Here is a 24,482-nt window from a genome sequence, read left to right as displayed (position 1 = left end):
TTGTTTTATACTTGAACACTAAATGTAATATCTAAACTCTCTAGCTGTCCCTGGCCCTTGCGAGGCTCCAGTGATCACCAATGTGAACAAAGACCGTGTGACGGTGAGTTGGAAGGAGCCTGCCGATGATGGAAAGTCCACCATCCTGGGATACCTTGTGGAAAAGAAAGAGACCAAGGAGATGAACTGGACCAAGCTGACTAGGAAGCCAATGACAGAGAGGAGCGTGGAGGTCACAGGCCTCACGGAGGGAGCAGAGTATGAGTTCAGAGTCAGCGCTGTCAATGTGGCAGGGGTGGGCAAACCCAGCGAGCCTTCCGCTGGCACCACGGCACAGAATCCTATCAGTGAGTCCTCTAACCTCAGAAAAATGTGGCCAATTATTTTCTCTTGAATAAAATCAAATAATTGTTGCTCACAAATGATACCTATGTTCAAACTAACATGTGTAAATATTCTCTTCACCAGATCCTCCGGGCCCTGTTGTGAACCCTAGTGTGATAGACACAACCAACAGCACCATTAGACTCACCTGGACCGCCCCCGCAAACGATGGTGGAAGCCCCGTTATCGGCTACCTGGTGGAAAGCAAGAGGACAGATACCACGGACTGGATCCGCTGCAACGTCCCCAGGAACCTGCAGGAGACCAGCTACACCATCCAGAACTTGATCCACAAGGCCGAGTACCAGTGCCGCATCACTGCTGTCAACAAGGTTGGCTTTGGTGAGCCGGCTGAAGTACCCGGGAAGCATGTTGCCAAGGACATAATCAGTAAGTATGCTTTAAATATTCTCACTTGCATTCATTTTGAAGTAGAACAACGTATCATTGACATGACAAGGTAAACACAATTTTCTACTGTCCCACACCTGTTGAATTTTCGCTCATTCATAGTAAGCTGGACTACGGCCATAACGTTAGCCCGATCACGTGGACCATCTTTGAGTAAATTTGTACTACATCACTTGAACAAAGCATTGTCTTCTCATGATGTTTTTTTTTATTATAAAAGGGCACATAATGAGCTTTTTTTTGCTCCATTTTCAATCTCAATAGGAAATATCCAAGGCAAGACAATTTTATTTGAGTAGTACACTTCAACATTAAACATCCAAACATCAAGTAGAGTAGAGTAGAGAACAGTTAAAAAACATTAGTTTCCGAGTCTCGGAAATGGTTAATTAAAGAGAATAAGATGAGACCCTTACCTCACTCATGAAACTGTTCTCTTTGCGTGCTCAGTTCCTCCAGAGGCAGAGCTGAGTGCGGAGCTGAAGGAAGTTCTGGAGCTGCGTGCCGGGGCCACCATGAGGCTGTATGCCACCATCAAGGGCAGTCCGATTCCCAGGAGCACCTGGGCCAAGATGAACACCAACATCAAGGACCGCCAGGGCGTGGTCATGAAGTCCACCAACACTGACTCCCTGGTGTTGGTGGAGAATGTCAACAGATACGACGCTGGCAAATACATCCTGAGCCTGGAGAGTTTGGCTGGCATTAAGATGTACACCGTTGTTGTCAAGGTTATTGGTGAGTGAACGCATTCATCTCAGTGCGTTTGCATTAATTGTTCTCCGCAGAAACTGACTGACACCCACCCATGGTTTTAAGAGACCGTGATTATTACAAGTCATTTAGCTGACGCTTTTATCCAAAGCAACTTACAATAAGTGCATTTCAAGCATAGTGATACAAACTCAGAAGAGCAAGAAACAAGAAAGATTTGATTTCATCAAATAAGCTGATTTACAACCTAGTATAGAGCACACTTACAATGTAAAATTTAGTGCTATAATTTGTTAGTGTTTTAGTGGAGGTATAGTCTGAAGAGTTTTGTCTTTAGTTTGCGGCGGAAGATGTAAAGGCTCTGATGTTGTATCTATCCAGATACTCCAGGACCACCAGTCAACCTGATGGTGAAGGAGTCAAACAAAGATAGTGCCTCCATCTACTGGGACACCCCTCTGATTGACGGTGGCTTTGAAGTTACCCACTACATCGTGGAGAAGCGTGACACTGAGAGAAAGGCCTGGTCCATCGTCTCCAACAACTGCACCAAGACATCGTTCAAGGTTCCAGACCTTGACGCCGGCCGGTGTTACAGCTTTAGAGTGTCGGCAGTTAACGAGCTTGGAGCTGGAGAGTGCTGCGAGACATCCGACTCAGTCAAAGCATGTGGTGGGTTTGATGTTTGCACAATTGCTGCTCCTTTCATTTTCGGTTCTTGCATATACTGACTGCACTCATTCAAAATATTTTAGAGGAACCCGGGCCCGTCTTGGACTTCAAGACACTGCTGGTTACCAAGTATTCATGCACTCTAAGTTGGAAGAAGCCCCTCACTGACGGTGGCAGTCGCATCATCTGCTACGTGCTGGAGGTTCTCAACGGTGACGACAAGTACAAGGAGCTAATGAGGTCCAAAAACATGCAGTACAGCGCCAAGGATCTGGTGGAGGGAAAAGAGTACCACTACAGAGTCACGGCTGTGAATGACTCAGGAGAGAGTGCTGCCAAGGAGCTGAAGGTGGTGGCCAAGGATCAGCTCAGTAAGTGACAGTTCATAACAGTTACAGAGAAATAACTAGTCAGAGCATAGAGGTCCCAGCGGATCTCACCATGGCGACGGCTTGCCCATGGCATGGCAGCTACCCAGGTAGCCAAAATGACCTGGACCAGAATTTTATACATTATTATAATATATTACATTATTTATGTTATACTATGATACAATATTTTATATTATTAAAATAAAACAGACCCAAATGTTACAGTGAATTTGTAGAAAGTCCATTGCTAAAAATGGCAAATTATATTAAATTAAAATAATTAAAACTCTACTGCGAAACAAGACCACTGGTAGCCTTTGACTGAAAGAGTTGTGAGATCTCACAATTTAGAAATCAATTATGGTAAATCTATCAATAGTATTACAAACCATTTCTCCCTCCTAATGCCAACCACTGTCTGGAAGGAAACAGTTTGGTTCTCATCTGACAGCGCATGGTAGCTCGCTTAGCCTTGCAACTGATTAGCCTCAGTGCCTAACGTGGTCCAGTTGCCACTCATTACGGTTTGCCCTAAGTAAACAAAGACGAACCTTGTAACAGGGATTAAAATATTATTTTTAGTTATTTTGGAAAGCCCTCCACCAACGTCCACCAAATGGTGGAGAAAGAAGAAAAAAAGTGTGAGTATGAGGTCCGTTCCTATTTATACAAGACCCACGTGGTGGCTTTTTTCTTTTTAAAACATTCACAGAGCCAGTTTACAATACTTTCTTTATTGTGTGGGTTTATATGAGAAAGACAACTTTGAAGGAGGTTATTACACACATGCAATGTAATAAAATAAACTTCATTCAAATGGCTGGAACAGATCTTTGGAGATGAGGTGGGCTTTGAGTTGTGCAGCAACAAAACAGGTGGGCTCGTGCTGACTAGCAATGTGGCAGGCACCACTGTGGCCCGAACCACTAGAGATAGCGGGCTAATACTCTTTTGAGCTAAGTTGAAAGCTTGCCAGATTTGGCCCATTTTCGGCAGCCATCAACGGGCCAGAACCGGTTTCAGAACCGGTGGCCGATAATGCTGGCTGCCATGTTTCAACCAGAATAAGCCCAATTCTATAATGCCAGATTTGGCCCACATTCGGCAGCCATCAACGGGCCAGAACCATTTTCAGAGCTGGTGGCCGATAAACCTGGCTACGATGTCTCAACCCATTTAGGCCCGTAATAGGGCCGAGTCCACTGGCTGCTTGGGTAACAGTGTTTACTTGGGGGGGAAATGGAGGATGGGCACAACGCTCTTATGACGATTTCATTGATTGGGAGGATTAGTCCTTTCTATCAATCATTGATGACAGTTCTTTGATGAGATATTGAAGATCTACATTTTCTTTAGAGAACCTTTTAAAGAACAGTTTTGTAAAACTAGTTCCTTATTTCTGCAGTTCCTCCAAGCTGTGACTTAAGGGAGCTTCCCAACATGTGTTACATCGCCAAGGAAGGCAGCACCGTCCGTCTGAAAATCCCAATCATTGGCAAACCAACTCCCACGGTCTCCTGGAAAAAAGGAGAAGAGGAGAACCTGACGGACACCGGCCGAGTGTGCGCCGAGTCTTCCGCAGTCAACACCACCCTTCTGATTAGGGATTGCCAGAGGAGTGATGCTTCTAAGTACACCATCACCCTGAGGAACAGCGCAGGAAGCAAGGAGTCCACCATCTTTATTAGGTAGGAATCAAACTGTTACAGGGCAGATTGGGCCCAGATTCAAATAAATGAACAAGAACAAAAACTTGATATCATCATTTTATATTACTGGCTGTGTATTAAATAAGGAAGGTAGAAATAGATTTCCATCTCTCGTCTCTTCTTTCAGGGTGGTGGGTAAACCTGGCATTCCTGTCGGACCCATAAAGTTCAAAGATGTTACGGCCGACGGTGCAACGCTAAAGTGGATCACTCCGAAGGACGACGGTGGCTCCGAAATCACCAACTACATCCTTGAAAAGAGGGACTCTGTCACAAACATGTGGGTGACTGTGTGCTCCTCTGTGGAGACCAACACCATGAGGGTGACTGGTCTCCATGAGGGCACAGAGTACATCTTCAGAGTCTGTGCTGAGAACAAGTACGGCGTTGGAGAGGGACTCAAGTCCGAGCCAATCATTGCCAAACATCCATTTAGTAAGTGACTAAGATGAACTAAGATTCTAAAAGAGTAATGTTTAAATGTTGAACTTACAAATTGAGCTTGTCATGCCTAAAATCTCACTTTTTTTCTTCAGATGTTCCTGATGCTCCACTTCCACCTCAGATCATGAGCATGCGCCACAACTCTTGTTACCTGGCCTGGTCTGATCCCAGAAAGACTGGCGGGTCTCCCATCACAGGTCAGCTTGAACATTTTCACTTACCTGTCTCTTATATTAATTTACATACATTTATTCTTATGTCACTTTAAACCAAGGGTTATCATGATAAACTAAACAAGCCAAATATATCAAGAAGAAAAGCAAGATAGCAGCTTGTCAAAGGTTTCAGTGATGAGCAATGAGTAAATTTGCTGAATAAGTGCAGGGAGGTAGCCCAATTATCACAATCTCTGAATTAAATAGTTTGACTGTTTCTCATACTGCATCGACAGCCACTCATTTCCTTCTTTTTCTAGTCAGAGCAATTTGATACATTCATTATTTCTACGATGTAATGAGAATTTCAACAAGATTACCAGCCCGATCTTAAATGTGAAAGTAAGCTTGACATGGATTTTGTTTTCTCCGCTTGGTGCATCATTCAGGTTACCATGTTGAGTTCAAGGAGAGGAACAGTATGTTGTGGAAGAGAGCGAGCCCGTCTGCCCTGAGGATGCGGGAACATAAGGTCACCGGACTGACGGAAGGTCTGGAATACGAGTTTAGAGTTATGGCAATCAACCTGGCTGGCATAGGCCGACCAAGTGGTCCCACCGATCCACAGGTTGCCCTGGATCCAATTGGTAAGTATAAGAGTGGCGGTTAGAAAAATGACATATTCTGGAATGTATGCACCGATGCATTAATGTATTTGTATCTGTATCACTAGATGCCCCTGGGAAACCTGAAGTGGTCAGCATCACCAGAAGCACAGTGACCCTCGAGTGGACCGAGCCACAGTGCGATGGTGGCCACAGGCTGACAGGCTACATCGTTGAAAGACGTGATCTGCCCTCTAAGATCTGGGTGAAGGCCAACAACGTAAATGTTGTGGAGCCCGCATACACTGTGACCGAATTGCAGGAGGGCTGCAAATATGAATTCAGAATCAGGGCAAAGAACTCCGCTGGCGCCGTCAGCCCGCCCTCCGAGCAGACGGATACTATAATTTGCGCTGATGAATATGGTGAGATATAAAACTAGCACTAAGATGTTGTCGTTCTCACATCTTAATATACCTTCAATTATCATGTTGGCCCGATGCATGATCAATTAAGTCCTTCCTTTTTCCACCAACAGCTGCCCCAACCATTATTATTGAAGCTCAGGTGAAGGAGGGCCTGACTGTGCGAGCTGGAGATACTATTGTCATCACGGCCACAAGCATTTTAGGCAAACCTGCTCCAACCTCATGCTGGTCGAAGGGAGGAAAGTATTTCAAACCCTCTGATCTTGTTCACATTGAGACCACTGCAACTTCCTCCACTTTGTCCGTCAAGTATGCCGGACGAAAGGAATCTGGGGAGTACATCATCACCGCCAGCAATCCCTTTGGAGTGAAGGAAGAAACTGTTAAAGTCACAGTTCTGGATGTTCCTGGAATTCCTGGACCCATCGAAACCAGTGGAGTCTCCTCTGAAAAGGTGACTCTTACCTGGACAGCTCCTGCCGAGGACGGAGGCTCTCCCATCAAGTATTACACCCTAGAGAAGAGAGAAACCAGCCGCCTCCTCTGGACTATTCTGGAAGAAAAGGTCATCGACTGTCACTATGTTGCGCACAAGCTCATCCAAGGCAACGAGTACTTCTTCAGAGTCTCTGCTGTCAACCAGTACGGTGCCAGTGAGGCATCGCACTCTGATGCCGTCAAGATGATTGACAGATTTGGTATGTGCAGTTAATTCAAGTTTCTCAATTCATCTCACATCCTTATGTGTATTTGTGCTTCATCTACATACAGATAAGAAATGTCTCAGACTATTTTAAATCGTGAATGTGTTTTTTCTAATTATGTTTGTAGGTCCTCCTGGTCCACCTTCTAAACCAGAAGTGGAGAAAGTTGATGGACATTCGGTCACTGTGACCTGGAGGAGACCGGCCGAGGATGGAGGAACTGACATCACAGGTTACTGTGTTGAGAAGAAGGAGAAAAGGGGCATGAGATGGGTCAGGGCATCGAAGAAATCCATTGCTGAGCTCAGCTATGCCATCAGTGGTCTTACTGAGGGCTTAGAGTACGAGTTCCGTGTTCTTGCTGAGAACAAAGCTGGCTTCGGAGAACCAAGTGAACCATCTATGCCTGTCAGAACAATAGTTGCTGCTTGTGAGTAAAAAGAGCTAACCGCCTTAGTCCAATAACACATGCATTCTAATGATACAATTCTGAATATTGATTCACCACTGTTTTAAAGAAACCTAACCACTTATTTTATGCCTGACAGATGTGCCTGGACCTCCAATCAATCCAAGAGTCACAGACACAACCAAGAGCACTGCCACTCTGAACTGGGGGAAACCTCTTGATAATGGTGGACTTGAAGTTAGTGGATATGTGATTGAACACAAGAAAGAAGGAACCGAAGACTGGGTGAAGGACACCCCTTCATCTCCACTTAGGATCACAGAGTTTGTTGTTCCCGGGCTGGAAACTGGTGCAAAATACCACTTCAGGATTAGCGCTGTGAATGCTAAGGGGGCAGGAGAACCTGCCGAAACTCAGGAGCTGTTTGAGATCGTAGAGCGTGCAGCTGAACCAGATTTGGAGCTGGATGTTGAACTGAGAAGAACCCTTGTCGTCAGGGCCGGCTGCTCCATTCGTCTCTTCGTGCCAATCAAGGGACGCCCTTCACCTACTGTCACCTGGACAAAGGATTGTGGTTCTGTCCCACGTGCAGTCATTGACAGCACTGAATCATTCACTATGCTGATCATCCCTGAGAGTTCAAGGATTGACGTGGGTAAATATACGCTGACCCTCGAAAACTCTGCTGGAAAGAAGAGTGCCGATATACAAGTGAGAGTACTGGACTCACCTGGACCTCCACTTAACCTAAAACCAGTCAAGATTGATAAGGAAAGCATTTCCCTACAGTGGGAGATGCCTCTTGTCGATGGAGGAGCTAAGATCACCAACTACATCATTGAGAAGAGAGAATCAACGCGCAAGGCTTTTGCTACCGCTATTACAAAATGCCCAGCCACTTCGGTTAGGATTGGTGATCTGGGTGAAGGCTGTGAGTACTACTTCAGAGTGTCTGCTGAGAATGAGTACGGCATTGGTGAGGCAGCTGAAACCGCTGATCCAATCCGTGCATCACAAGCACCAACTCTTCCAGAGAGCATTATTCCCACCGATATCACCAAAACCTCTGTTAGCCTGGCCTGGACCAAACCAAAGCATGATGGTGGAAGCAGAATTACGGGATATGTCCTCGAAGCCCAGAAGAAAGGAACTGATCAGTGGGCCCATGTAACAGCAGTTAAGACCATGGACTTCACAGTGAAGAATCTTAATGAGAAGGAGGAATACATCTTCCGCGTAATGGCTGTCAACAGCTCAGGTAGAAGCGCTCCACGTGAAAGTAAACCAATCATTGTCAAGGATTCCACTTTGCTGCCACAGTTTGACCTCCGTGGTGTGTGTCAGAAGACTGTTATTGCCAAGGCAGGAGATGATATCAAGGTTGAAATTCCAGTTATGGGACGTCCAAGACCAACCGTCTCTTGGCAAAAGGATGGCACGGCACTGAAGCTCACACAGAGAACCAATGTGGAAACTACGTCGGCCACTGTTGTACTCAGCATCGGCGAATGCAACAGAGCTGATAGTGGTCTATACACTTTAATAGGAAAGAACATTGTTGGTTCCGTGACGGACAACATCATTGTCAAAGTACATGATGTACCTGGACCACCCAAGGGGCCGGTCAGTATTGTGGAGATAGCTCGCACCTATTGCATTTTTGCATGGGACACTCCTGAGAATGAAGGAGGTGTTCCAATAAACAATTATGTTGTTGAGATTAGAGACACCACTTCCCAAACATGGACGGAGCTGTCGTCCACGGTCATCCGTACTATATTCAAAGCCATTCGCTTAAACACTGGATCAGAGTACCAGTTCAGAGTGAAGGCTAAGAACAGATATGGGGTCGGACCTCCCATCACCTCATCGGCAGTGGTGGCTGCCTATCCTTTCAAAGTCCCTGGACCTCCTGGTACTCCTGGTGTTGCTGCATTTACTAAGGACTCCATAACAATAGGCTGGAATGAGCCTGTGGTTGATGGTGGAAATGAAGTAATTGGTTATCATGTTGAGAGGAAAGAGAGAAGCAGCATCATGTGGCAGAAGATCAGCAAGAGTCTTGTGAAAGGAAACTTATTCAAATCCTCAGGCCTTGAAGATGGAGCCGCCTATGAGTTCCGTGTTATGGCTGAAAACATGGCTGGAATCGGTAAGCCCAGCAAAGCCTCAGAACCAATACTTGCCTTGGACCCTGTAGACCCACCGGGTCAGCCTGAGCCAATATTTGTCAGCAAGAATGTCATCACCATTCAGTGGACAAAGCCTGAGTATGACGGTGGCTTCAAAATCACTGGTTACACAGTGGAGAAGAAAGAACTGCCTGCTGGGCGATGGATCAGAGCCAACTTCACCAACATCACTGAGACCACATTCACAGTTAGTGGACTGACTCAAGATGCCTCTTATGAGTTTCGTGTTATAGCCAGAAACTCATTGGGGGCAGTGAGCTTGCCCTCTGAGTCCTCAGACCCAATTACCTGCAAAGATGACATAATTGAGCCACGCATTATGGTTGATGCCATCTTTAAGGATGTTGTTCTACTGAAGGCAGGAGAGTCCTTCAGGCTTGATGCTGACATTGCTGGTCAACCAACCCCATCTATGGCTTGGACCAAGAATGGAAAGGAGCTTGAGAACACGATAAAACTAGATGTGAAGTTCACAGAACTAACAACTACTGTGACCAACAAGGACTCTATTAGATCAGACGGAGGTGAATTTGTTTTGACTGCCACTAATGTTGGTGGATTTGCTAAACATATCTTTAATGTTAAAGTGTTTGATAGACCTGGACCACCAATTGGACCTCTTGAAGTGTCCAATGTCAACTCTGATAACTGTGTGATCACCTGGGCTCCACCTGCAGATGATGGAGGTGCCAAGATTGAAGGATACGTGATTGAGAAGCGTGAGTCAAGCAGACTAGTATGGACCAATGTTGTTTCAGACTTGCAAGTTACACAACATAAGGTAACCAAGCTGCTCAAAGGAAATGAATATATCTTCAGAGTTATGGCAGTAAACAAATATGGACTTGGCGAGTCTCTCGATTCAGAACCTACTATTGCAGACAACCCATATGTGGTTTCTGATCCGCCAGGGAATCCTGAGGTGACAGCTATTACTAAAGATTCAATGTTTGTTATGTGGCAAGTGCCATTGAGTGATGGTGGAACTCCTATCACCAACTACAACATTGAAAGGAAGGACAAAATAGGCCTCCGCTGGGTCAAATGCAACAAGAGGAAGGTCAAAGATTTACAATTCAAGGCAACAGGCCTTGTTGTCGGACATGAATATAAATTCAGAATTGTTGCTGAGAATGCTGCTGGCCTGAGTGCTCCAAGTATCTCGAGTCCCTTCTACAAGGCCACTGATGCACTGTACATACCAGGGGCCCCGTGCAACCCAAGAATCTTGGACACAACCAAGTCTTCAATCACTGTCGCCTGGAACAAACCTGTATACGATGGTGGCTCTGAAATCACTGGCTACATTGTGGAGACCTGCATCCCATCTGAAGAGGAGGAATGGATCATTGTTACACCCAAAGAAGGACTAATTGCCACCTCATTCACAATTCTTAACCTGAAAGAGAACCAGGAGTACAAAATCAACATATCTGCCCTCAACAGTGAAGGAGTTGGAGAGGCAGCATCTGTACCTGACAATACCAAGGCAGAAGACAGGCTTCTGCCACCTGAGATGGAGTTGGATGCTGAGCTCCGCAAGGTTGTAAGTCTTCGAGCTTGTTGCTCACTTCGCCTGTTTGTGCCTATCAAAGGTAGACCATCTCCTCAGGCTACATGGACCAAAGGAGATGGTGAACGCATCGAGAGGGCAACCATTGACAGCACAACATCATACACCTCACTTGTAATTGAAAATGTCAACAGATTTGATAGTGGAAAGTATAATCTTACGATCGAAAACAGCTCTGGATCCAAGACAGTGACAGTTCAAGTCAGGGTGCTTGACACACCAAGTGCCCCTCAGGCTCTCAAAATCACTGCTATAACAAAGGAATCTGTCACTCTGACTTGGGAGCCACCTGCTAATGATGGAGGAGTTAAGGTTAAAAACTACATTGTTGAAAAACGTGAGTCCACCAGGAAAGCATACGCCACAGTCAGTGCTAACTGCCATCACACCACCTTCATAGTTGACCAGCTCTTAGAAGGATGCAACTATTATTTCAGAGTTTTGGCTGAGAATGAATATGGCATTGGCCTGCCTATTGAATCTGGTGAATCTGTTAAAGTATCTGAGAAACCACAGCCACCCGGCAAAATCTCTCTGAAGGACGTTACCAAGAGCAGTGTCACTCTCTCCTGGGAGAAGCCCGCGCATGATGGTGGCAGCAGGGTGGGCTGCTATGTTGTTGAGATCCAGCCTAAGGGTGTCGATAACTGGGCCCAGTCAGTGATTGTAAAGGAAACTGAAGCAACTATTCAAGGACTTAATGCAGGTGAGGAATACATGTTCCGTGTCGCAGCAAGGAATGAGAAGGGAACAAGTGACCCACGACAGATTGGGGTACCTGTGGTTGTAAAAGATCTTGTGTTTGCACCTGTTGCCAAGATGTTGTTCACCACATTCAGTGTGTTAGCAGGAGAAGATCTGACAGTAGAGATTCCTTACGTTGCACGTCCCAAAGCAGATGTCTCCTGGGTAAAAGATAGTCAGCCTCTAAAGAGAACCACCAGAGTAAACTTTGGCACCACAGAAACAATGCTGAACCTCAAAATAAAAGAGGCTACCAGATTTGATGTTGGACAATATCATATTACCATTAGTAATGCAGCAGGAGAGACAACAGTGGATATTGGCATCGTTGTACTAGACAAACCAGGACAGCCGGGTGGTCCAGTTAAGTTGGAGGAGGTGACTTCTGACAGTGTAACCATCTCCTGGAACCAACCAGAATATGATGGTGGATGCACAATCAAACACTACATTGTGGAAAAGAGAGACACATCCGCTTCTACTTGGATGGTTGTTTCTCCTAACCTTGCAAGGACTAAAATAAAGGCAGGCAGGTTGAAGACTGGTTCTGAATATCAATTTAGAATCACAGCAGAAAACAGATATGGAAAAGGCCCAGCGCTTCTCTCAGAGTCCATTGTAGCTCAATACCCATACAAGCTCCCAGGACCACCAGGTACACCGTCTATTGCAGTCTGCACCAAGGACAGCATGGTGGTGGCCTGGAATGAACCTGTCAATGATGGTGGCAGCAGCATCTTGGGTTACCATCTGGAACGCAAGGAGAGAAACAGCATCCTTTGGGTCAAACTCAACAAGTCTCTTATTACCGACCAAACCTTCAAGACTGCTGATCTTGAACCAGGCATGGAATACGAATACAGAGTTTACGCAGAAAATATTGTCGGAACCGGCAAAGCAAGCAAAGTATCTGAGGGAAGATTTGCCAGAGATCCATGTGACCCCCCTGGGATCCCAGAGGCTACACATATCACAAAGGAATCCATCACCATTGTATGGGAAAAGCCTGAATATGATGGTGGTGCAAAGGTTACTGGTTACGTGGTGGAAAAGAAGGAGCTTCCTGAAGGTCGATGGCTGAAGGCCAACTTCACCAATGTGATTGAGACCGAATACGTTGCGACTGGACTTGTGATGAACAATCAGTATGAATTCCGTGTAATTGCCAGAAATGCTGCTGGTGTTTTCAGCATGCCCTCTTACAGTACCGGCCCTATAACTGCCAAGGACGAAATTGAACCACCCAGCTTCAGCATTGACCCAGAGTACACACAGACTATTTTAGTTAATGCCGGAGATAACTTCAAGATTGATGCTGATGTTCGTGGAAAACCATTGCCCTCTATCCACTGGATGAAGGGAGAGCAGGAGCTGGGCAACACTATTCATAGAGAAATCAATAACACACCAACCAAAGCTTATATATCTGTCAAGGAAGCTAAACTTTCAGATGGAGGTCAGTACACTATGCTGCTGAAAAATCCGGGCGGAGAAAAGGCTGTACAGGTCAATATTGTTGTCCTAGATAAACCTAGCGAACCACAAGGACCTTTTGTTGTCACAGGAATAACCAAAGACCGATGCTGCCTTGCATGGAAACCACCACTTGAAGATGGTGGCAGCAAGATCTCTCACTACATTGTAAAGAGAAGAGAGACAAGCAGGCTGGTCTGGACTGTCGTTGATCCAAAAGTGGAGAACATTTGTTTGAAGGTCACAAAGCTCTTGGAAGGAAATGAGTACATCTTCAGAGTCCAGGCTGTCAACCAGTTTGGAGTTGGAGCAGCACTTGAGTCTGCACCTGCTGTAATTTCAGATCCATTTGCGGTGCCTGGAACACCTAAGAGCTTGGAAGTTTCAGATATTAAGAAGGATTCAATGGTGCTCACCTGGGAGGCTCCTTCTGAAGATGGAGGCAGCCCTATCACTGGATACATAATTGAGAAACATGACAAAGAAGGTGTAAGATGGACCAGATGTAACAGGAAAACAGTCAATGACTTGACTTTCAAGGTCACTGGACTAATGGAAGGCCATATTTACGAATTCAGAGTTGCTGCTGACAATGCGGTTGGCGTTGGGGAGCCAAGCTCCCCAACTGTGTTCTTCAAAGCACTTGATCCCATCTTCAGGCCCGGCCCACCACATAATCCAAGAGTCACTGACACAACTAGGACATCAGTATTCCTGTCATGGAGCAAGCCTGTCTGTGATGGAGGCAGTGAGATTCAGGGATACGTGGTTGAGTGTTGCCCTACCACAGAGTCACCGGTGCCAGCAGTGGCTCCTGATGAATCCCTGGCTGAAGTCCTGGGTGCCGAGGCACCCACCCTAGGTGCCCCTACCGAGGAATGGAAAATGTGTACACCTCCAACAGGTGTCAAAAAGACCAAGTTTGAAGTTGTAAACCTGAAAGAAAACCAGGCATACAAGTTTAGAGTATGTGCTATCAACAAAGTCGGAGTTGGTGAGAATGGTGATGTTTCTGGAGCTATTGTTGCCCAGGACAGGGCAGAGGAGCCAGACCTTGACATTGACCCAGAACTGCGAAAGATTGTGACCATCAAAGCTGGAGCATCCCTTAGGCTGTTTATTCCTGTCAAAGGAAGGCCCGCTCCTACCATAAAATGGGACAAAGATGAAGCTGAACTTAAAGAGACAGCCCAGGTCGAGGTGACCAGCAGTTACTCATCCCTTGTAATAGACAAGTTGAGCAGAAATGACAGTGGAAAATACACAATCACAGCAGAGAACACCAGTGGAACCAAATCCGCATTTGTGGTTGTCCGTGTTCTTGACACACCTAGTGACCCTGTCAACTTGAAAGTGAAAGAAATAACCAACCAGTCGGTGACACTTGTATGGGAACCACCTCTGTTGGATGGTGGGTCCAAGATCAAGAACTACATTATTGAAAAGAGAGAAAGCACACGCAAGACATACGCAGCTGTTGTAACAAATTGCCATGCTCTTTCATTTAAGATTGATTCTCTCCAGGAGGGTTGTAGTTACTATTTCCGAGTTCTTGCCGAAAATGAATATGGTGTCGGTCTGCCTGCGGCAACTGTCGATCCTCTTAAGGTGTCAGAGGTGCCCCAATGTCCAAAGACCTTGATTGTTACAGATCAAACTCAAACAAGCATTTCTTTGGCTTGGGAGAAGCCTGAGTATGATGGTGGTAGCAGAGTTATTCAGTACCTGCTCGAGGTGCAACTCAAGGGCCAGGAGAAGTGGTCTGGTGTCAACACATTTAAGACAATGGAGACTACAGTAACTAAACTGAACCCAGGAGATGAGTATATATTTAGAGTTATAGCAATCAATGATAAGGGAAAGAGCGACCCCAAAGTCCTTGCTGGTCCAGTGATGACCAAAGATTTGGTCTATGAGCCAGATGTTCGACCAGCATTTAGCAGCTACAGTGTAAAAGTGGGAAAAGACCTCAACATTGACATTCCCTTCTTTGGAAGACCTAAACCAACTGTCTTATGGACAAAAGATGGAGCCTCTTTGAAATTTACTACCAGAGTCAACATTCACAACACACTAACACATACAACCTTGAGCATTAAGGAGGCAGCAGGTGATGATGGTGGCATGTACAGTATACACGTTGCTAACTCAGCTGGACAGAAAGACACAACAGTTGAAATTATTGTTCTTGACAAGCCCAGCCCTCCATCCGGACCTGTGAGGTTTGATGAAATCACAACACAGAGTATCACTCTTTCGTGGGATCCACCAAAGCACAATGGTGGATGCCAGATTTCTAACTACATCGTACTGAAGAGAGATACGACTTCAACAACATGGGAAAATGTCAGCCTCAACTATGCCAGAACAACCATTAAAGTGCCTAGACTGAAGGCTGGAGCCGAGTACCAGTTCAGGATCATTGCTCAGAACCGCTATGGCAAGAGCCATGGGCTGGACTCATCTAGTGTAGTGGCTCAGTACCCATACAGAGAGCCAGGACCACCAGGCACCCCCTTCATCTCGTCTCTGTCCAGAGACCACCAAATTGTTGAGTGGCATGAGCCTGTCCAAGATGGAGGCAGCACAATTCTGGGCTACCATCTCGAAAGGAAAGAGAGGAATAGCATCCTCTGGATCAAGATCAACAAGACACTTATCCATGAGACTGTTTTCAAGAGTCAACCCTTGGAAGAGGGTGTTGAGTATGAATACCGGGTTTCTGCTGAAAACATTGTTGGCATTGGCAGGTGCAGTAAGGTCTCTGAGGGCTTTGTTGCCCGTGACCAATGTGATCCTCCTGGCACACCGGAGGCCATCCATGTTACCAAGGACACCATTGTTATCCACTGGACCAAACCTGAGTACGATGGTGGCAGTAACATAACTGGCTATACTGTGGAGAGGCGTGATCTGCCAGAGGGAAGGTGGGTAAGGGCGAACTTCACTAATGTGATTGAGACCAAGTTCACTGTCACTGGTCTGACTGAAAAGGCACAGTATGACTTCAGAGTCATTGCTAAAAATGCAGTAGGCACAGTCAGTAAGCCGTCCTACAACAGCGGACCAATTACTGTAAGTGATGAGTGGGAAGCACCCAAATTCTCCATTGACCCAGCATTCATCAAGACCATTACCATCAACGCTGGAGAAACCTTCAAGCTGGATGCTGATGTCCATGGCAAGCCGCTACCTACAATCCAGTGGTTCAAGGATGAAAAACCAATCGAAAATACACTCAGACGAGAGATTAAAAACACAAATAACCATGCTATGATTGTCATTAAGGACTCTGTTAGAATTGATGGTGGCTATTACACACTCCAGCTTACAAATGTGGCTGGCAGTGAAACAGTACCATTCCAGGTTGTGGTCCTGGACAGGCCTAGCCAATGCGAAGGACCCCTCCACATCGCTGCAGTAGCTCAAGATAGATGCACACTGGTATGGCAAGCCCCTCTTCATGATGGAGGTAGTCCTATTAAGCACTATTTAATCGAAAGACGAGAGACCAGCCGTCTAGCTTGGACTGTTGTTTGCAACTGCTGTGAAACTACATGCTACAAGGTTACCAAACTACTGGAAGGCAATGAATATATATTCCGTGTCATGGCAGTCAACAGTTTTGGTGTAAGTGAGCCACTGCAGTCTAGTGGAGTGGTTATGAAGACTCCATTCCTACCTCCTGGTCCACCTCATATTGAGGATGTATCCAACATTGCTCATGATGGCATGACAGTTACTTGGTCCGCCCCGGACACTGATGGTGGCAGTGAGATTACCAATTACATAATTGAAAAGAAGGACAGAAATGGAATAAAATGGACAAGATGCAACCGACAGAAAGTCACTGATCTCTCCTTTAGAGCTACAGGCCTAACCACCGACCATGAATATGAATTCAGAGTGTCCGCTGAGAATGTAGTTGGAGCAGGAGAACCAAGCCTTCCAAGTTCATACTACAAGGCCAGTGATCCCAAGTATAAGCCTGGTAGCCCAACATATGTGAATGTGATTGACTCTACAAATAGTTCCATTACAGTGTCATGGGGTAAGCCTCTGTCTGACGGGGGGTGCACCATTCAAGGGTACATTGTTGAAGTCTGCAAAGCTGAGGAGGAAGAATGGACCATGGTTACACCCGCCACTGGACTGCGCGTCAACAAGTATGAAATTACCAAACTGACTGAGGGTCAGGAGTACAGATTACAGGTGTGTGCTTTGAACAAGCTGGGGGTTGGTGAGCCAGCAGCTCTCCCTGGAACAGCTAAGCCAGAGGAAAGGTTGGAGCCACCACAGATCCACCTAGACTCAGAGCTGAGGAAGGGCATCACAGTGAAAGCTGGTGGATCTGTTAGAATCCATGTTCCCTTCAAGGGCAGGCCAACCCCTGAGATTAAGTGGACTAAGGATGAGGGAGACTTGACTGAAAAAGCGGTGGTTGAGAAAGCTCTCAACTTTACACACTTGTCCATTGACTCATGTGACAGGAGCGACTCTGGAAAATATACTCTGAGCCTGACCAACAGCAGTGGGACTGTATCTGAGTTTGTTGTTGTCAAAGTCCTGGACACACCTGGATCACCACAGAAACTTGTGGTTAAAGAAGTCAAAAAGGACAGTGTCACTCTTGTCTGGGATGCACCGCTGATTGATGGAGGTTCCAAAATCAAAAACTATGTCATTGACAAACGTGAATCAACCAGAAAGACATATGCAAATGTGTCAACCAAATGCACCAAGACCACATTCAAAGTGGAGAACTTGGTTGAAGGTGCAATGTACTACTTCAGAGTCATGGCTGAGAATGACTATGGAATTGGCCAGGCTGTTGAAACAAAGGCAGCTTTCAAGGCCTCCGAAGTACCACTGCCTGTTGGAAAAATCTCCGTCACTGATGTCACCAAGGCAACTATCTCACTAGCTTGGGAGAAACCTGACCATGATGGCGGCAGTAGGATTGGAGGCTACCTGATTGAGATGCAACCCAAGGGTACAGAAAAGTGGGGAGTTGCAACAAATACAAAGACGTGCGACGGGACTGTCACAGGCCTCACCGAGGGAGCAGAATACTTATTCCGAATCATTGCTTACAATGAGAAGGGCAAGAGTGAACCAATGGCACTGGCTGCACCGGTTGTAGCCAATGACATATCCATGGAGCCCAATGTTACCATGCAATTTAACACCTACAGTGTATTAGCTGGAAAGGACTTGAAGCTGGAGTTCCCTTTGCTTGGCAGACCCAAACCTAGAGTCTCCTGGTCCAAAGACGGTCAACCTTTAAAGGTGACATCCAGAATCAATGTAATAAACAAGCCAACAACAACTGGAATTCATATTACTGAGGCATGCAAGGACGACTTTGGCAAATATTCCATCATAGCAACCAATAGTGCCAGCACAATCACCAAGGATGTGTCTGTCATTATCCTGGACAAGCCTGGTCAACCAAAAGGTCCAGTAAAGGTTGTTGAAGTGAGCAACACCTTTGTTCATCTCTCCTGGGAGCCACCTGTGTACCTGGGTGGATGCCAGGTAAAGAACTATATTGTGGAGAAAAGGGACACCACCACCCAAACATGGCAGCCAGTCACAACACAGCTTGCTAGAACAGCTTTCAAGGTCACCAAGCTGAAGACTGGTGCAGAATACCAGTTCAGAATCATAGCTGAAAATAGATATGGAAAAGGTGCACCTCTTGACTCCAAGTCCATCGTTGTTCAGTATCCATACAAACCACCAGGGCCTCCGGGAACACCATTTGTCAAATCTGCATCAAAGGAAATGATGATCATTGAATGGAATGAACCAGTAAATGATGGTGGAAGTACTGTTATTGGCTATCATCTAGAAAGCAAGGAGAGAAGCAGCATTATGTGGAACAAATTGAACAAGATGCTCATCAACGATACTCAGTTCAAGATCTCCAATCTAGAGGAGGGTATTGGCTATGAATTCAGAGTTTATGCTGAAAACATTGTTGGCATTGGCAGGTGCAGTAAAGTCTCTGAGTCCTTTGTTGCTCGTGACCCATGTGATCCTCCTGGTCCTCCTGAAGCTGTATCTATTTCTAAGACCATAATCAAAATTCAGTGGACCAAGCCTCAGTATGATGGTGGCAGCAAGGTGAATGGATATATTGTGGAAAAGAAAGATCTTTCCTCTCCTGATGGACACTGGGTAAGAGCTAATTTCACCAATATCATTGACACTGAGTATACCGTCACTGGCCTGACAGAGAATGAACAATATGAATTCAGAGTTATTGCAAGAAATGCAGCCGGAGTCTATAGCATGCAATCCGACAGCTCTGGACCTATTACTGCTACTGATGAAATTGAACCACCAAGAGCTTCAATGGATCCTAAATACAAGGATGTTATTATTATCAATGCGGGAGAACACTTGCTTCTGGATGCTGACATCTATGGAAAACCAATTCCTGATGTCACCTGGCTAAAAGAGGGAAAAGAAATGGACAAAGCCCTACGCATTGACGTCAAAACTACACAGAAACAAGCAGCCATGACCATTAAGGATGTGACCAAGCTTGATAGTGGCCACTATGACCTCGTCCTCAAAAATCTAGGTGGTACAAAAACCTTCCCTATCACTGTCAAAGTTCTTGATAAGCCAGGTCCACCTGCTGGACCCATGAGAGTGACAGGAATTATGGCTGACAGGTGCGTCCTTTCCTGGGCTGAACCAACTCTGGATGGCGGGGCTAGTATTACTCACTATATCTTGGAGAAGAGAGAGACTAGCAGGTTGTCCTGGACAGTAGCTGCACCAAATGTCAAGGGTTTGTACCATAAAATTATGAATTTGCTTCCTGGAAACGAATACATTTTCAGAGTAAAGGCAGTCAACAAATACGGTGTTGGCGATTGTCTCGAGAGTGAAGCCATCACTGCACGCAATCCTTACAAGCCACCCAGTGCTCCTGGAACTCCAGAAGCAAGTCAGATCACAAAGGAATCCATGCTTCTGTCGTGGACGGTCCCAGAACAGACCGGCGGAGCTGAAATTGAAGGCTACCACCTTGAAAAACGTGACAAAGATAGTGTGAGGTGGACCAAATGCAACAGACAAAAGCTGACTGACAACCACTTCAACGTCACAGGTCTGATGACCGACCACTTCTATGAGTTCCGTGTCGCTGCTGAAAACAAGGATGGAATAGGAGACCTTAGTGAATTGTCCATGCTTCATAGAGCTTGTGATGCCACAACACCACCTGGACCTCCACACCACCCTAAAGTGACGGACTACACAAAGTCTTCTGTGTCTCTGTCCTGGGGTAAACCCGACTTTGACGGCGGTGCCTATGTAAAGGGCTACATCGTTGAAATGAGGGAGTATACACCAGTGCCCGATGAAGCAGAGGAGGCGGAGGTAGCACCAGCAATAGATGCACCGGTTGAAAAGAAATGGACCATGTGTACTCCACCTACTGGTACACAAGCCACTAAACTCACCATCACAGACCTGAAGGAGGGCGGAGAGTACCAGTTCCGCGTCTGTGCGATCAACTCTGAGGGAGTGGGGGAGGCCGCTAATATCCAAAGCACAGTAGTTACTTCTGACAGAGTGGAAGCACCAGAGATCGAGCTGGACGCCGATCTCAGGAAGGTGGTGTCTCTCCGCGCAGGTGGAACTCTGCGTCTCTTTGTTACCATCAGGGGGAGGCCGGAACCCGCTGTGAAATGGGAAAAAGTTGATGGTACTCTTACAGAGCGTGCTGGAATTGACACTACCAGTTCATATACTATGCTTGTTATTGATAACGTTAACCGCTTTGACAGCGGTAAATACTCACTCACACTAGAGAACAGCAGTGGGGAAAAATCCGCCATTGTTGCAGTTAGAATTTTGGATACACCAAGTTCACCTCAAAAGTTTTCTGTAAAGGAGCTTAAGAAGGATTCAGTGACTCTTGTCTGGGATACGCCGCTTACTGATGGTGGTTCTAAAATCACAAACTACATTGTAGAGAAAAGAGAATCTGTCCGGAAGGCCTATACCACTGTAACCAGCAACTGCTTGGTCAATTCATTCAAGATTGAAGAGCTGCCTGAAGGTGGAACTTTCTACTTTAGAGTCTGTGCCGTTAATAAATATGGCCAAGGACCGATGGTTGAAACCAAAGAAATTAAAGTGTCTGAGGTTCCGCTGCCACCAAGCAAGGTTCGGGTTGTAGATTTGACAAAGAACAGCGTGACACTGACATGGGACAAACCTGCTCATGATGGTGGAAGCAAAATTATGTGCTACAATGTAGAATTCAAGCCCAAAAGTGGAGATAAATGGGGCACAGCATGCACAGTTAAGGTAACTGAAGCAACGATTCCTAACCTGACTCCTAATGAAACCTATTTATTCAGACTTGTTGCAATCAATGAGAAGGGAAAGAGTGAGCCAAAGGATCTCAGTTTGCCTGTGGTCACAAAGGATGTTACGATTGAACCATCGGTCAACTTACTCTTTACCACATACAGTGTGAAGGCTGGAGGTGACCTTACTTTTGAGGTTCCAGTTAGAGGTAGACCTAAGCCTGTTGTATCCTGGAGGAAGGATGGCCTTCCTTTGAAACAAACATCCTCAGTTACTATCTTAAACAGTCTGACCATGTCCAAAATTATCATCAAAGAGGCTGGCAGAGAACATGTTGGCAAGTATGAGATCACCCTGGCAAACACGGGAGGAACTGTCACAGCAGATATTGGAGTTGTTGTCCTTGATAAACCAGGTGCACCTAAAGGTGTCAAAGTCGATTCGGTGACATCCGACAGCATCACACTCTCCTGGTCTCCGCCAGATTATGATGGCGGCTGCTGCATCAGTAACTATATTGTGGAGAAGAGAGACACAAATAGCCAAGAATGGCAGATGGTGGGAAGTAATGTTGCCCGAACGTCTTTCAAGGCTGGCCGCCTGACACATGGAGCAGAGTACCAATTCCGTATTTATGCTGTCAACCGTTATGGAAAGAGTACATATTTGGACTCACCTGGAATCACTGCTCGGTATAACTTCAAACAACCTGGACCTCCTTCCACACCTATAGTGAAGTTGGCCACCAAGTCCTACATGTTGGTGACTTGGAATGAGCCAGTCATTGATGGTGGAAGCCCAGTTCTGGGCTACCATCTGGAGAGGAAAGAGCGTACTAGCATTCTCTGGACAAAGATTAACAGAGGAATGATTAAAGACACAGAATACAAAGTCAATGGAATTGAAGAGGGCATGATGTATGAATACCGTCTCTATGCTGAAAATATTGCTGGTATCGGTAAATGCAGCAAGGCCTGTGAAGCTGTGGCAGCTAGAGATCCTTGTGACCCGCCAGGCACACCAGTGGTCACTAGTGTCACCAGAACATCTGTCTCCCTGTCTTGGGATAAACCAGAGTATGATGGTGGAGCCAAGGTTTCTGGCTACACCATTGAACGTAGAGACCTTCCTGAAGGACGATGGACAAGGTGCAACTTCACCAACGTGCCCGAGACCCACTACGATGCAACAGGCCTCACAGAGAACAGTCAGTATGACTTCCGTATTATTGCTAAGAATGCAGCTGGATTGTTCAGTGAACCATCCGACAACACTGGCCCCATCACGGTCAAGGATGATGTGGATCCACCACGCATCATGATGGATGTCAAGTTCAGAGAGACATTGTTTGTAAAAGCAGGAGAAACTCTGAAGATTAATGCGGACCTTGCTGGACGTCCCGCCCCTGTCGTTTCCTGGACCAAGGACGGCAAAGAGATTGAGCTGAGAGCCAGGATCCAGATTGTTTCCACAGATACTAGTACTTCTGTCATTGTGAAAGATAGCATCAGAACAGATTCTGGACAGTACGTTCTGACTCTACAGAATATTGGTGGAGCAGTTAACATGCCAATAAACTGCATCATTCTTGATAAGCCCGGACCCTCAGCAGGACCTCTGCAAATCACAAGTCTCACAGCTGACGCGTGCACTCTGTCATGGGGTCCTCCTCAGGAAACCGGCGGTGCTGACATCACACATTACATTGTTGAGAAGCGTGAAACCAGCCGTTTGGCATGGACAGTGGTGAAAGGAGACGTCACGAAAACGTACCTCAAAGTCACAGGACTGCTCAAGGGCAACGAATACATCTTCAGGATTTTGGCTGTCAACAAGCACGGACCTGGGGAGTCTCTGGAATGTGATGCTGTAAAGATAACAGATCCATACACGATTCCCACTGCTCCGACTAACGTGGATGTCACTGCCATAAGTGGTGATTCAATGACCCTTACCTGGCTCAAGCCAGCCAGCAATGGAGGCAGCCCCATCACCGGATATGTGATTGAGCGCCGTGAGAAGACTGGTATGCGCTGGATCCGTGTGAACAAAAATCCAGTTGCTGAATGTACCGCAGTCGCAACCAAACTGCGAAAGGGTTGTGAGTACGACTTCAGAGTCTATGCAGAGAATGTGGCTGGTTTGAGTCCTCCAAGTGAACGCTCTGCATCATTCAGAGCAATCGATCCTCTGGTCGTTGCTTCACGCCCAACAAAGCCAAAGATTGTCAGCTCAACCAAGGACAGTGTGTCCATTGTCTGGAAACAACCCAGACATGATGGTGGTACTCCGATCCTTGGATACAGTGTAGAATATAGAGAGTACATCTGCAAACCAGAGCCAGAGGTTGTTGAAGAGGGAGAATATGAGGAGGAGGAGGAGGAGGAGGAGGAGGAGGTACCAGAATCACCCGAAGAACTTGCAAGATGGGTTGAGGCAGTCCCTCTTACCAAGAGCATGGAGTTCACAATAACTGGACTGAAGACAGATGCAGAATATGAATTCTGTGTCATGGCAATAAACAAAGTTGGCAGCAGTATGCGTAGCTTATGTTCAGACGCAGCCACAGCAATGGACAGAACTGCAGAGCCATCATTTGATGTTGACATTGAGATGCGTAAAGTACTTATTGTCAAGCATGGCACAGCATTTACTCTCAGGGTACCATTCAAGGGCAAACCCGTTCCATCGGTGGCCTGGAGCAAGGAGGCCGTTGATTTAAAGGTCAGAGGAACCATCGAATCAACAGAGTCAAGCACTTCACTGACTATTGAAAAGTCAACCAGAAATGAATCTGGTGAGTACTGTGTCAGCATTGAATCACCACTGGGAACCGCGACACTGCCCATGATTGTCAAGGTGCTTGACTCCCCCGGACCTCCTGTCAACGTTAAAGTTTCAGCAGTTACCAGGGATTCGGCAACCCTCAGTTGGGAAGCGCCAGAGAATGATGGTGGTGATGCAGTGAAGGCCTACCATGTTGAAAAGCGTGAGGCCAGTAAGAAGGCATGGGTCTCAGTGACCAGCAACTGCCACGCATTGACCTTTACAGTGAAAGACCTGCAGGAGGGAGCCATGTATTACTTCAGAGTTATTGGAGAAAACGAGCATGGAGTTGGTGTCCCTCAGGAGGCAAAGGCCGGAACAAAAATTACAG

General features: G+C 46.2%; 1 protein-coding gene across 1 annotated transcript in view; it reads left to right on the top strand.

Moving 5' to 3' along the window:
* ttn.1 (titin, tandem duplicate 1) overlaps positions 1-24,482 on the top strand; it is a 147,589-nt gene that overhangs the window by 97,175 nt on the left and 25,932 nt on the right. Inside the window, exons 166-178 of the mRNA XM_062564885.1 lie at positions 45-347; positions 469-774; positions 1,246-1,533; positions 1,891-2,181; positions 2,265-2,552; positions 3,958-4,240; positions 4,389-4,696; positions 4,798-4,902; positions 5,310-5,507; positions 5,594-5,890; positions 6,004-6,591; positions 6,725-7,027; positions 7,146-24,482. Of these exons, the coding sequence (XP_062420869.1) occupies positions 45-347; positions 469-774; positions 1,246-1,533; positions 1,891-2,181; positions 2,265-2,552; positions 3,958-4,240; positions 4,389-4,696; positions 4,798-4,902; positions 5,310-5,507; positions 5,594-5,890; positions 6,004-6,591; positions 6,725-7,027; positions 7,146-24,482 (20,895 nt within the window). The remainder of the gene's footprint in view (positions 1-44; positions 348-468; positions 775-1,245; positions 1,534-1,890; positions 2,182-2,264; positions 2,553-3,957; positions 4,241-4,388; positions 4,697-4,797; positions 4,903-5,309; positions 5,508-5,593; positions 5,891-6,003; positions 6,592-6,724; positions 7,028-7,145) is intronic.

The sequence above is a fragment of the Pungitius pungitius genome, chromosome 10 (assembly GCF_949316345.1).
Source record: "Pungitius pungitius chromosome 10, fPunPun2.1, whole genome shotgun sequence".
Taxonomy (NCBI): Eukaryota; Metazoa; Chordata; class Actinopteri; order Perciformes; family Gasterosteidae; genus Pungitius; species Pungitius pungitius.
The sequence above is the reverse complement of the archived record's forward strand: the minus strand, read 5'-3'. Positions and strand labels throughout refer to the sequence as shown.